Source organism: Spinacia oleracea, chromosome 3 (assembly GCF_020520425.1).
Source record: "Spinacia oleracea cultivar Varoflay chromosome 3, BTI_SOV_V1, whole genome shotgun sequence".
Taxonomy (NCBI): domain Eukaryota; kingdom Viridiplantae; phylum Streptophyta; class Magnoliopsida; order Caryophyllales; family Amaranthaceae; genus Spinacia; species Spinacia oleracea.
In genome coordinates, this window is record NC_079489.1 from 34,893,410 (window position 1) to 34,906,143 (window position 12,734).

Here is a 12,734-nt window from a genome sequence, read left to right on the forward strand (position 1 = left end):
TTTTAGTGTCGGTGAAAGTAGTGCACCCACTGTGACCATCCCAGACCCAACATCAAACTCAAGCGGCATGCCCAATAGATTCTAATCTATTGTGTTGGCGAGAGCAGTACAACCAATGCACGTATACCATACCCTACTTCAGACGATGGGAAATTGCCGCGTTTTGTTGAGGCGGAAAATGAAATACGCATGCGTGGCATATTATTCAATGTCGGTGAAAGTCGTGCAATCGACACCAACAACATATCAAACCCCATTTCTGATGATATAAGGGTCTGGAAAGTAGGGAGAACTGGTTATAGAAATTGTGCAAGAAATTACCAAGATAGTCAAGGGGTTCCTATATTCAGTTTGCCACCCATGAAAACATGTCCGCATTGCCAAGCACGACTTTTCCATTGTGAATCTCCTGAACTATGTTGCTTAAGTGGGAAGGTCAACTTACCTGATTTTCCATTATCCTCTGATATGCTTGATTTATATTCTGATCAATCGGAATATGGGGCTCATTTTAGGCAAAACATTCGTAAGTACAACCATGTCTTTTCATTCACTTCAATGGGAGTTCATTTAGATGACGAACTAGCAAATGCACGTCAAGGCGTTTACACATTCCGTGCACAAGGTTCAATTTACCATCGTATTGGAGGTTTTTTACCTTTGAACGAAGGAGATCGTCCTCGATTTCTTCAACTCTACATTTATGATACTGAGCATGAAAATGAAAATCGTGCAGCAGAGAATTCATCATTACGCCTCGAGGTCATCGACAGAATCAAGAATATTTTGAATGCTCACAATCCTTTTGTCCACAATCTCCGTCATCTTGCTCAGCGTTGTGACTTAAGTGATTGCAAATTTGTCATCAAAGAGCAACCTACAAATAAACATCAATACTCGATGCCGACAGCTTCGCAAGTAGAAGCAGTTGTCGTTGGAGGTGATGACATTTCCAACTTGAAGGATAGGGACATCATGGTAGAGTCAGTAACTGGGCAACTAAGTTATATCAAAGACACTGCCGGTTATTATGACCCACTGCAGTATCCTCTATTGTTCCCTTATGGTTCTTACGGCTGGGATTTAAACAGTCGAAGTTCCACTGGTAAGAAGTTGACATGCCGGGAATTCTATGCATACATGTTTCAGGTGCATATTTCTAATAACTCTTTTTTAAGCCTTATCCTAAAAATCATATACTTAGACCTTTATGACCAAAACAAGTATTTTGTGTTATAGATGCGACAACATCTTGATTCTCTAATCTTAAGAGGCGGTCGTCTACTGCAACAATTTGTTGTCGATAACTGTGTCAAAATGCAAGCCAATAACTTGAGGTGGATTGCACTCAACCAAGATAAGATACGTGCTGATTTGTACAAGGGTTTATAGGATTCTTTACATGCTGGAGAGCGTAACACAGGTCCATATTGATTTAAGTTAATCAATTATATTACACTCAATAATTCATACATTGTTTCACATAATTCATATAATGTCTATTTGCAGAAAATGTTGGACGACGGACCATACTACCATCTTCATTCGTTGGAAGTCTAAGAGATACGCACCAGAGGTATCAAGATGCCATGGCATTGGTTCATAAGTTCGGCAAGCCCGATATATTTCTTACAATGACATGCAATCCATCTTGGCCAGAGATACAATCAGAATTGTTGGCCGGACAAGTTCCAAACGATCGTCCAGATCTGCTGACACGAGTTTTTCATGCTAAACTTGAAGAGTTGAAAAAGGATGTTCTCGAAAGGGGCGTCCTCGGAACGGTTGTTGCTTATGTATATGTGATTGAATTCCAAAAGAGGGGTCTTCCACATGTTCATATGTTATTAATTCTTGATCAAAATGACAAGCTAACCACTCCGGATGACTTTGATAAGATTGTGAGAGCAGTGATTCCTGATGAACAACAAGAACCAAAACTGTATAAGGCAGTTCTTAAACACATGATTCATGGCCCATGTGGTGTTCTCAACCACAAATCCCCGTGTATGAAACAAGGAAGTTGTAAGAAAGGATTCCCTAAGGAATTCTCCAATGATACAAAGCAAGGCAATGACTCATATCCTCTTTACCGTCGTCCACAAGATCGTCCAGCAGTACCGTTGCGTGAGAATTCACGAGTTCGTGTAGATAATCGGTGGGTAGTCCCATATAATCCTTTTTTGCTCTTAAAGTACGATTGTCACATCAATATTGAGATATGCAGCAGCATCAAGTGTGTCAAATATCTGTATAAGTACATCCATAAGGGTTCAGATAGAGTTTCAATGGAAGTTCATAACGGAGATGAGATTGCACAATATGTCGATGCACGGTGGATTTGTGCACCCGAAGCTATGTGGAAACTTTACAAATTCCCCATGACTAGAATATGTCCTGCCGTAGATCGTTTGCAGGTTCATTTGCCAAACATGCATCAAGTAAGGTTCGAAGGGAACCAGCAAATCTCAAGCGTGTTAGCGAACCCAAGAAACTCTAAGACGATGCTCACTGAATTTTTCAAGATGAATTCAGTCGATCCAAATGCAAGGAAATATCTTTATCGAGAATTTCCTGAGCATTACAGATGGTTAACGAGTTCACGTGAATGGCAGAAAAGAAAAAGTACACAACGAGTTATGGGTCGATTGTATGTAGCTTCACCATTGGAAGGAGAACGATTTTATTTGAGAATGTTACTCAATCATGTGAGGGAGCGTACATCGTTCGAACATTTAAGAACGATCAATGACGTCACACACCCTACATTCAGGGCTGCAGCTGAAGCCCTCGGTCTAATCGAGAATGACGAAAGCATTCGTCAATGTCTTTTAGAAGCATGTTCAGTACGAATGCCATCTGCATTACGTCGGTTATTTGCAACCATATTGGTATATTGTCAACCAACTGGATTACGAGCACTCTGGGATGAGTTTTTGCCTTACATGGTTGAGGATTATCCAGCCTCAAACACAACAAGTAATTATGTTTTTCTCACTAACAAACTTTTGCAAGACATAGATAGGTTATTAAGACCACTTAGAAAAAGGATTTCTGACTACACAGAGTTGCTAAGATTACCTGAATGTATTGATGACATTGACGAGCTTCCTTCTATCATGGAAGAGTACTTTTCTGTTCCGGTTCCAGATGAGGATTTGGCATGCGTTGGCACTCTCAATAGTGACCAACAAGTTGCATACGACACAATAATGAATGCTGTCATTTCAAAGGCTGGTTGTTCTTTCTTCGTCGATGGTCCTGGGGGCACCGGAAAAACATTTTTATACAGAGCCCTTCTTGCCACTGTAAAAAGTAGAGGCGAAATAGCTATCCCCACTGCAACATCTGGAATTGCAGCAACGTTGTTGCACCAGGGAAGAACATCACATTCGACTTTTCAGCTCCCACTTAATCCAGACAGCTCATCAACTTGCTCATTTACCAAACGTTCTAAAACTGCAATTCTCCTAAAAAATTCTGCTATTATCGTATGGGATGAGGCCCCAATGACACACAGATATCAATTTGAAGCTGTTGATCGATCACTCAAGGATTTAATGGGGAATGACTTGCCGTTTGGGGGGAAAATTATTGTGTTCGGTGGTGATTTCAGACAGGTTTTACTGGTGGTTCGAAATGGAACTAGAGCTCAAATGATTGACGCATCTTTTGTCAGGTCCCCTATGTGGAGACACATTCGTATTTTGCGTTTGAGAGAAAACATGAGATCAATTGATGATAACGGCTTTGCTAATTTCTTACTCTCTGTTGGGAACGGTAATGAACCTACTGTTTCAGATCAGATGATAAGGTTACCAACTGCCATGATTATACCAACAGTGGCAGATAGTTCGATCGAGGCTTTGATCGACCAGGTCTTTCCAAATTTAAGTGAGCACGTTGGTGATGGAAATTTTATAGTTGAAAGGGCGATCATCACACCCCTGAACGAAGACGCTGATAGAATAAATAATAAGGTTGTAGAAAAGTTTCTCGGGGAAGGAAAAACGTATTATTCGTTTGATTTTGTTCCTGAAGATAAGAGAAATTTGTATCAACAAGAGTTTTTGAATTCGATTTCTGCGTCGGGATTGCCTCCCCATGCTCTCACCCTGAAACCTGGGGTACCCTTAATGCTTTTGAGAAATATTGATCCTAAACATGGTCTTTGCAATGGAACACGGTTGCTTTGCCATTCATTAAAGGACAATTTCATTGATGCTGAGATTTTAACCGGACATTCTAGGGGGAACAGAGTGTTTTTGCCAAGAATTCCCTTGAAAACTGCTGAAGATATTAAATTGCCATTCGAGATGGTCAGAAAGCAATTTCCTGTGAAGTTGAGTTTTGCCTTGACTATCAACAAGTCTCAGGGACAAACTATTCCACATGTTGGGATATTCCTCCCTGATCATGTATTTAGCCACGGCCAGCTATATGTGGCATTATCACGAGGAATTTCAGAGAACACGACAAAGATCGTGGTAGAAAAGGGAAAGGTTCAAGGTTGTGAAGGCATATTCACTAAAAATATTGTGTACAAAGAAGTTTTGTTGTCTTATGATTAGAGATACGGAATTAAAGTATTATTTTTTATTTCCCAGTTTTGTAATAAACGTTATTGTACTCTTGACATTGAGTAGTTTTTGTAATAATAATTGATTTACCATATAGCTACGGAAGAATTGAGAGATGTGAATTTTATATATCGGAGTAATTAAATGTATTCATGTACATAGCTTTCTTTTCATGTGATATACCTATTCATACGTTGTGAATTTCGGTTTATGTAATTCTAATTTTATTCTGAACTAACTTTACAGGATGACAGAGTACCATTATCCAACTTTTGAGCATTTATATCCTAGCGGGGTACAACGATATGATGTACGAGCCCGACTGATTCGCAATTATGATATTTTCAACTACAACCATAAAGGAACAACCAAGCAAACATGGAAAATGCTTTTTGTCGATGTTGAGGTAAATGACCTTACGCTTCATTCAAATTTTCATTGAATCTGAACTATATCATAACTTTTTCATGTGTTTCCTTTTGTAGGGTCAGGCCATACAGTGCAATATTTTCGGCCCCGCGATTGAAAAGTTTATAGGACGGTTTCAAGAGGGATTCATTTATATACTCCTTGCTGTACAAGTGATATTTGCTGAAGGGAAAAACAAAATTGTCCCCAATTGGAAACAGATGATCATCAAAGAAGAAACAAATGTGATACGTGAAGAGGAGGATGACATTTCCATACCTTCATTCCACTATAATTTGGTTCAGTTGAACCGATTAAGTTGTCACATCGACTGTACTGATAGAGTTTATGGTACTTTTGTTTGCCTTTTTTCAATATTTAGTTATCATGCATATGTCGTTTATTAATTGAAACATTGATGATGTTTTAGATGCAATGGGATTGGTCCTATACGTTTCACCGGTTGAGAATATTGGTGTGGATTCATTTAAGCGAGACGTGGCAATAATGGATACAACGTAAGTCCTCTAAATTATTAAAATGTTAATTACAAATCGAATTTACCTTTATTTCGATAAATTTGTCTTAATATTGTTTTAATTTCTACTTGCAGCTGGACTGTTATTAAATTAACACTTTGGAATGATTTTGTGCACGTTCTTGATGAAAATCTTAATCATGTTGACGTTTGTCCAATCATTGTAGCATGTGGTCTGCATGTCAAGAGCTTCTATGGTACATCATCCAAATTAAATTATATAGTAAATGCTGTCTTTTTAATATGTAGTTTAAAGTATAATATCCAGTTGTGATAATATTTCTAATTGATAAATACAAACAGGTACATATCTTTCCACGGGATACCACACTAGGGTTTATGTTAACCCGGTTAATGAAAAAACAACATCCTTATCTACATGGTACGCACAATCTCGCCAAATACATGTACAACATAACCTTAAGTATTATGCTCACAACTTTTTTCACGTATAGGTATAAATCGGAAAAATTGGCAAAGATACGGAGAGATTGGTTTCGTTCGTCGACTTTTTCTTTAAAGTCGTCGATTGATATTTCTAACACTCCCCGTATCCGATTATCTCAATTTCCCAGCGTGAGAAAGGTATCGTTTTTAACCTTGAAGTTTGAGTGTTGTCAACAAATTAAATACGGTATTATGTACTTAATTGTCGGACTTTGCGTCTTTTTTTTGGTAGGTTCAATACTATCGAGTTGTTGCATATGCATGTCGCGTTGATAGTGTTGATAACATCATATATGAGGCATGCAATCGTTGCCTAAAAAAGGTTGTCATTTTTCAAGGACTACAAAAATGTCAATCTTGCAATCTCACCAACACTGTAACTATCCCAAGGTAACTATCTAAATCTTTTTTATACTTAAACACACATTATATATTGGTAAATATCTATATTAATAAATTGATTTAATTTCGTTTTATAGGTTGCTTCTTCGACTTACCATATTTGATAAAAGTGGTAATTTGAAAGTCACAATATTACACGATCTTGCACAACACCTTTTAGGTTGTTTAGCTATTGAAATAAAATCAGTACTTCAACAGGTTTCAATCTAATACTCTAACAACATAATTGTTTTAAAAAAATTAACTCATGTTGATTTTACATTTGAATATATTTTTTAAAGTTCATGCAGCCTAATGGACGTAATCGAGTGATGGAAAAAGTATTTGCATGTTTCGGAAACAGAGCTTTTTCATGGGTGCTACATCCACCAATTGGAGATTTTAATCCTGAACATTCGTATACGGTTGGATATGTGTTGCATGTCGATTGGGCGGAGGAGTGCATGTGGTTAAACAAATATATTGCGAGCAAAAAAAGAAAATGATATTTACTATTTTGTATGTACTTCAATTTTGATTTTTCAATAGGATATGTTAGTTGTATCAAAATAATGTTAATTTTTTTTAATAGCTTTAAATTCGTCATGTAAGGCTACGGGTATTGTATGACCTCAATGTCGCAAAATATGGACTTTGCGAATGATTATTAGTGTCTAAAATTTGTAAAATTTCGCAAGCATCGCGTGCATGAAATAATAGGCACAATAAAGTTTCTAAAATTCACGCACGCATCGCGTGCATAAAATACTAGTGGACATATGGTGATACGGCAACACATTAGCAATGTTGCCATAATATTTCTCTTCTTAGGGAATGTGACCGTAAATCTAAAATACAGTGAACGACCGAGATCCTCGTCATAAAATTAATTAATAACGGAATATTGTTCTATATAAAATAATGCAAGAAATAAAGGTAAGTAAATATTTCCTTTGACATGTTTTTGATAATATTCAACCACACTTTAGAAATTATAAAGATCTCAAATTAAAAATTATTTATCCTACAATATTTTCATTGAATTACTACGATATTTTCCAAAAATTAGTAAACTATAATCAAATTGATTTACTAGGTCTCTTAATTACTCTGTATTTTTGTTAATCTAATGAAATAAATGGAAACACCACGATGAGGAAACATTGTATTCCTTATGCGGAGTATATTGTATGCCATGAGGAATATTTACCAAATTAAACTATAGTTTACAACTATAAATATGGTCATAATCAAGCTAATAATTTATCTTTCAAAGTTACATTAGCACGAGCACGAGCACAAGCGCAAGCTATTATTTTAAAGTTTTTAAGGTATTGTTTTCTTTGTTCTTAATCACATTTTTAACTTATGATTTTTTTATTTACGATTTGAGTACATAATTACTTTTTCTTTTTTATATTTATTTTAGGAACTCGAAATACGGAATTAAGACATGTCGAAGAAAAGTATAATTACAGCTTTGCTCTTTGTTGCTCTTGTGTTTTGTTCAGGTTTGTACCTTGGGGAGTACTACGTATAATACTTGTATTTTTATTTTTTTTCAATTACGGCGAAGTAATGAAATAAGTTAATGGGATTATATACTTAATTAGGTTTAATTTATGTGGAAATATTGAAAATTTGTTTTGATGTATAAATTATATTGGCAGCTGTTGTCGAGGGTGGCGACGTAGAATGTTGTCGTGACAATCATATTGGAGAATGTATCCCAGGAGAAGCAAGTGAAGATAGGTGTAATGGATTATGTAATGACAATGGATGCTCTAAGGGTGGCTTTTGCAAAGTTCTTAAGCAAGATCCTCCCAATCATTTTTGTCATTGTCAATGTTGATCGATCCATCTTTTACGATCTTTTGTTTATTTTTACTTCCAAGATATATTAGAGTATTACTATGTACGGACTACGGAGAAGAGGATAAATAAGGAAGTATAATATCATATTTCAATTTTAATTAGAAGAGCTAAGAAGCACTACATGCCATATTGTTAATATATTTGTTTCGCTCTTTTAATAATAGTTTTAACTTGTGCTAATCGATCGAACTAGCTAAATGGAGATAACAATAGTTAATTACGAGTAATTGATCATATGTAGTTTGTATAACAAATTAACAATATGACATTGTGGTAACATGTAACATAAAGGTCCTTTATCAAGAAATAACCAATCACCACGGAGTAATTTTTATTCCAATAATCAAGTTTAAGAACAAATATGGAGTTCAATATTAGTATTTACAAGATAAAAAAGAAAAATTAACATATCGTATCGATGTCAATCTAGCTAATAAATTCAATCATAACATACTCTAAACATCCAATTTAGCCGTCACGTCACCAATTTATTAGTAGATAATTATAATCAGCGTGGACTACCAACTCTGGGCAGAAAGAGTAGATCTTACTCCGTATGTACTAAGTAGTTTAGCATTGTGGTGAGACATCTTCAGCTTTAGCAATCTGGACATTACTGCACTTGGCTTTAGTAGTCTCGTCACTTTTACTACTTTCAATCTTGACATTTTCCATAGTAATATCTTCACAGGGATAGTCTTCACTGCAATCAAATACCACGGCTTTCTCTGAAGAACTCGTTCCTCTTATGTTTTGGTACAACACGTCTTTCACTTGTACCGCGGAAACCTATTTTCACAAATTAAAATTTGCATTAATAAATAATATTAAAAATTAACGAGTATTTAAATAAATAAATCGTATTACCTGTTTTTTGCATGGTTTTTTTTGGTCGCAATATTCTTGGTCTATAATTATCGGGTTGTCAACGTTGTCCAGCACTATGTTTTGAAATTTAATGTTACTTGCAACTCCTGATCCTCCCTGGATATATCACACAAAAATACAGAGTAAATATATATTACAAACTTTTATATAAGGCGTCTTACCAAGGTGGTCTTTTCGATAAGGCGGTCATACACAAAAGTTGTTGAATGTATATTAGCCATATTCCCTCGCTCTATTTTACTTGTCTCATTTGACCAACAGCTAAAATAAGACGGAAGTTATATATAACAAAAAGATAATGTACGTACCTGCCATGTCTTGATTCTTAACCCATTAGTTGTTCCAGAAAGAGTTGCTCCATTCACTATTATGTCTGAAACATGAGCCTCAGAACCATTGTCACCTAGGCTTCCAATACTGACACCCAAAAAATTATTTATGAGTAAAAACAATTCCATATTTTAATTTTTACGAGTAGAAACTCAAAAAGAAATAAATACTTGTATATAATACCTGATTCCATGACCCGGTCCACAAGTTACGTTGGTGACTCGAACCGTTTTGGAACCGCTCTCAATTGAAAAGCAATCATCACCTTTTGATTTATCGACAAAATTGGCATGTTACTATAATGTAATTAATTGAGTATAATAGACATAGGACTCGGTAACATTAGATTCCTAAACTAACACATATATTCTACTGAGTAGCTAGTTTTGTGAACATACTAGAACCTTAGATTACCTGTTGCAATATTGGTATTGGAGACTTGAATGTTATTGGTGCTGGTAATGTGTATGCCATCAGTATTTGGGCTATGCCCTGGAGAAGTAACATTAACGCCTGTGACCCTAACATAATGACATGTTTGAAAGGAAACATGCATTTGTTGAGCATTTTGAATATTCAAGTTACTCATTGCCAAATTATCGCATTCCTCCAACGTAAGAGCCTGCAAATTCATTAAACAAAATCAAAACATTATTTTGCATTTTGGCTAAGAATACAAAAATACTTCGTATGGTTTTGTGTTTAATTTGGAAATATTAGCCAAGATAACTTACTGTTGGCGCATGCTTGCAAGGCTGCAAATAATATATAAGATTCAAAAGAAATTAGTCATTTTGTAAATAAAATTATAATGGTTTAGTTATAATTTGAATTGCATCATGCAAAGAGTACGTTTAAACTAATTAACTTACCAACTTTTTGTTAATTTTACAAGAGTTCTCCCACCATATTTCACCATTACCATCAATAACACCGCCTCCTTCAAAGGATAAATTATCTATCTTTTTGAAAATAAGCCAATGCCTTTTATCTTTTTCGAAATCTGATCGGTCTTTAGATGCTAAGATTGTTCCAGATATCTGTTATCAACACAACAATAACTTTGTTTGTTACTCCATAAATATAATAATGTTTAATGGTAATCGAGTAAATTTGGACAGAGTAAGTATGTTTTATTAAAAACCTGTACGGTCGTATCAGAATTGCATGGACCCGAAAACGTGATTTGTTTGAGAAGATAGTTCTTATTGCTTGGCACCATAAGTACACCACCTGAGGATGAGCAAGCTTGTTCCCAAGTTTTCTGAAATGCCTGAAAATATACGTACGTATTACTTATTAGATTGCTCACGTTATTATTTGCAATAATATACGTACGAAGTGTTCACTTGCTCCTTATTGTTTGGCAGAAACTAGAATAACTAATTTTTGTTAAATTTCTTGTATGCTAACTAATTTAACCGATGACTTTTCTGCATGTACTAGTACATGGGACCCATACCATATTTATTAACAAAAACAAAAATAAAAACAAAAAACAGGTAAAAGTTTAAGGTAGTTACAACTTTACAATGGAAGTTATACGACTTCGATATATGTTTAAGGAAGGTGAACAAGTTACTTCTTTGCCATAACCCATCACCCATTTATAGGGTATACCTAATACCTTATATAATTTAATTTAATTTTTATTTTTGAGGTATAAAAAAGCTTCGATTTGGAATTTTAATTTAGATCATATCTTGGTCGAATTTGAAACACTTCAGTGCAGTTTTGATCTTTTTGCGTGCGCTAGCTTAATCTTGTGTAGTTAGGATTCTAGGATGATTTGAGAAAGTGGAGGAATTAATAATAAAATTTGTATTCGCGGTCAAAGGCCAAAACCTAATTTTATTCTTCGATTAGTAACTTGAGAGGATCCTGGTTTCAATTTAGTTAGGGTAAGAATAAAATCTTTTCGGAACCAAATGTTAGATCAATATAATTAATATGAAAAAAAATTGAATTTATTATTATAAGATAAGTGTGAGTATAATGATATTTCTCCCATTAAACAAAAAAAGTATCTTCTAATTTCTTTCCAATACGTATTTCAAAATATATTAATCTTGTTTTTATTCATCGTACAAATTGTACGTATTTGGAGATATTAATTTGCATTTAAATATAGAGTTGAAACGGATGAAAATGTTTAATATTTAAGAACGTAAGGAGTAGCAAAATTCAATTCTATCTAAATAATAGTAAAATAATAAATTTGATAAAATACTGCGTAAGAAGAAAATAACCTAGCTAGCAGGAGGAGAAAGGTGGACATATACACCATTGATTGATTAAGGAGATCAAGAAACTATGAATTGAAACTATTGCATGACTTATATAAGTTCTTCTTACGTCCATGCATCTAGACTTCTAGAGCTTAGAGCTAATCGCTACGTTAAAAGTATAATTTGAACTATAAAATTGACAACTTTATATATCCAAATAGAGATCGGGATAGTAATTAATTTTATAAGCCAAAACTAAAAAGTTTAACTCAATAACATGAACATACTTATACTAGAGACTCTTGCATACTTATAAATTTAAATTGCACCGTAAGATCGAACATGCATGCATTATTATTATGATAAGCTAATAAATTACCAGAGTATCATCCGTATTCCCATCTCCTTTAGCACCATAATCATCAACATTGAATATTTGCTGAACAGATCCAAGAGCTCTTCGAATATTTTGGACGTCGTGTCTACGGTGTTTTGGTATGTTTCTTCCATAACATGATGTACAAGAGAGGGCAACAATCATGAGAAGAGGGAAAACGTAGCGCAATTGTAGAGCCATTATCAAATAATTATATTAGGCTAGAGTAACTAATTAATTAAATTGAATAAGGAATACTAGCTAGAATGATGAATGAAACAATAGAATAGAAGAATGTTTGTGTTGTTATTTAATTCAATCTTTTGTAAAATCATAGAATATTAGTTGCATATTTATAGAACAAGAGTAATTAATGGACTCTTGAAAATTAATCCCATCCCTCCTACAGGATAAGGCAAAAACAACAGAAGTGCAAATGTAAACGAAAGCATTTCTGTTTTTTTTTTGACTTTGTTGTGCACAATTTGGTGCAATATTGCCATTTTGTTGTTTTCTGATTGGAGTATTGAAATCAATCAAATAACGATCTTATTTAAGATTCTGACAAAGTAGATGTCGTATGAACTTCAATTAATTGATTGATTTTTACTACAAAAATAAAAAGATAAGATAAATTTTTCGTATTATAATTATAAGAGTCCAGGTAAAATTATAATTATAAG

The 12,734-nt window shown here is 34.5% G+C and overlaps 1 protein-coding gene and 1 long non-coding RNA gene across 3 annotated transcripts; one reads left to right on the top strand and one right to left on the bottom strand.

The window, feature by feature from the left end:
- Positions 1–7,636: 7,636 nt before the first annotated feature.
- On the top strand, positions 7,637–8,327 carry LOC130469068 (uncharacterized). The gene is made up of 3 exons (XR_008929447.1): positions 7,637–7,685; positions 7,784–7,865; positions 8,025–8,327. It is a non-coding gene; the product is annotated as an uncharacterized lncRNA (long non-coding RNA).
- Positions 8,328–8,536: 209 nt separating this feature from the next.
- Positions 8,537–12,517, bottom strand: LOC110786285 (polygalacturonase). Of its 2 annotated transcripts, XM_021990835.2 has the most exons (9): positions 12,055–12,516; positions 10,592–10,720; positions 10,320–10,487; positions 10,182–10,202; positions 9,862–10,069; positions 9,631–9,712; positions 9,426–9,534; positions 9,097–9,213; positions 8,537–9,018 (listed from the first exon to the last, which is right to left on the bottom strand). In XM_021990835.2, exons 1-9 carry the CDS (start codon positions 12,250–12,252, stop codon positions 8,800–8,802), a joined length of 1,251 nt encoding a protein of 416 aa, XP_021846527.1. In that variant the 5' UTR covers positions 12,253–12,516; the 3' UTR covers positions 8,537–8,799. The 2 variants fall into 2 exon arrangements, with proteins under 2 accessions (XP_021846527.1, XP_056693960.1); XM_056837982.1 differs by lacking the exon at positions 10,182–10,202 and having other exon boundaries at positions 12,055–12,517.
- Positions 12,518–12,734: the final 217 nt, after the last annotated feature.

What these genes read in the sequence shown, in the direction of transcription:
- LOC110786285 (XM_021990835.2), bottom strand. Translation starts at nt 12,252, where the DNA reads ATGGCTCTACAATTGCGCTACGTTTTCCCTCTTCTCATGATTGTTGCC. An exon ending in CAATACCAATATTGCAACAG is followed by an intron (nt 9,713 to 9,861) that starts GTAATCTAAGGT and finishes ATAAATCAAAAG; the next exon opens with GTGATGATTGCTTTTCAATT. An exon ending in AAAAACCATGCAAAAAACAG is followed by an intron (nt 9,019 to 9,096) that starts GTAATACGATTT and finishes TTGTGAAAATAG; the next exon opens with GTTTCCGCGGTACAAGTGAA.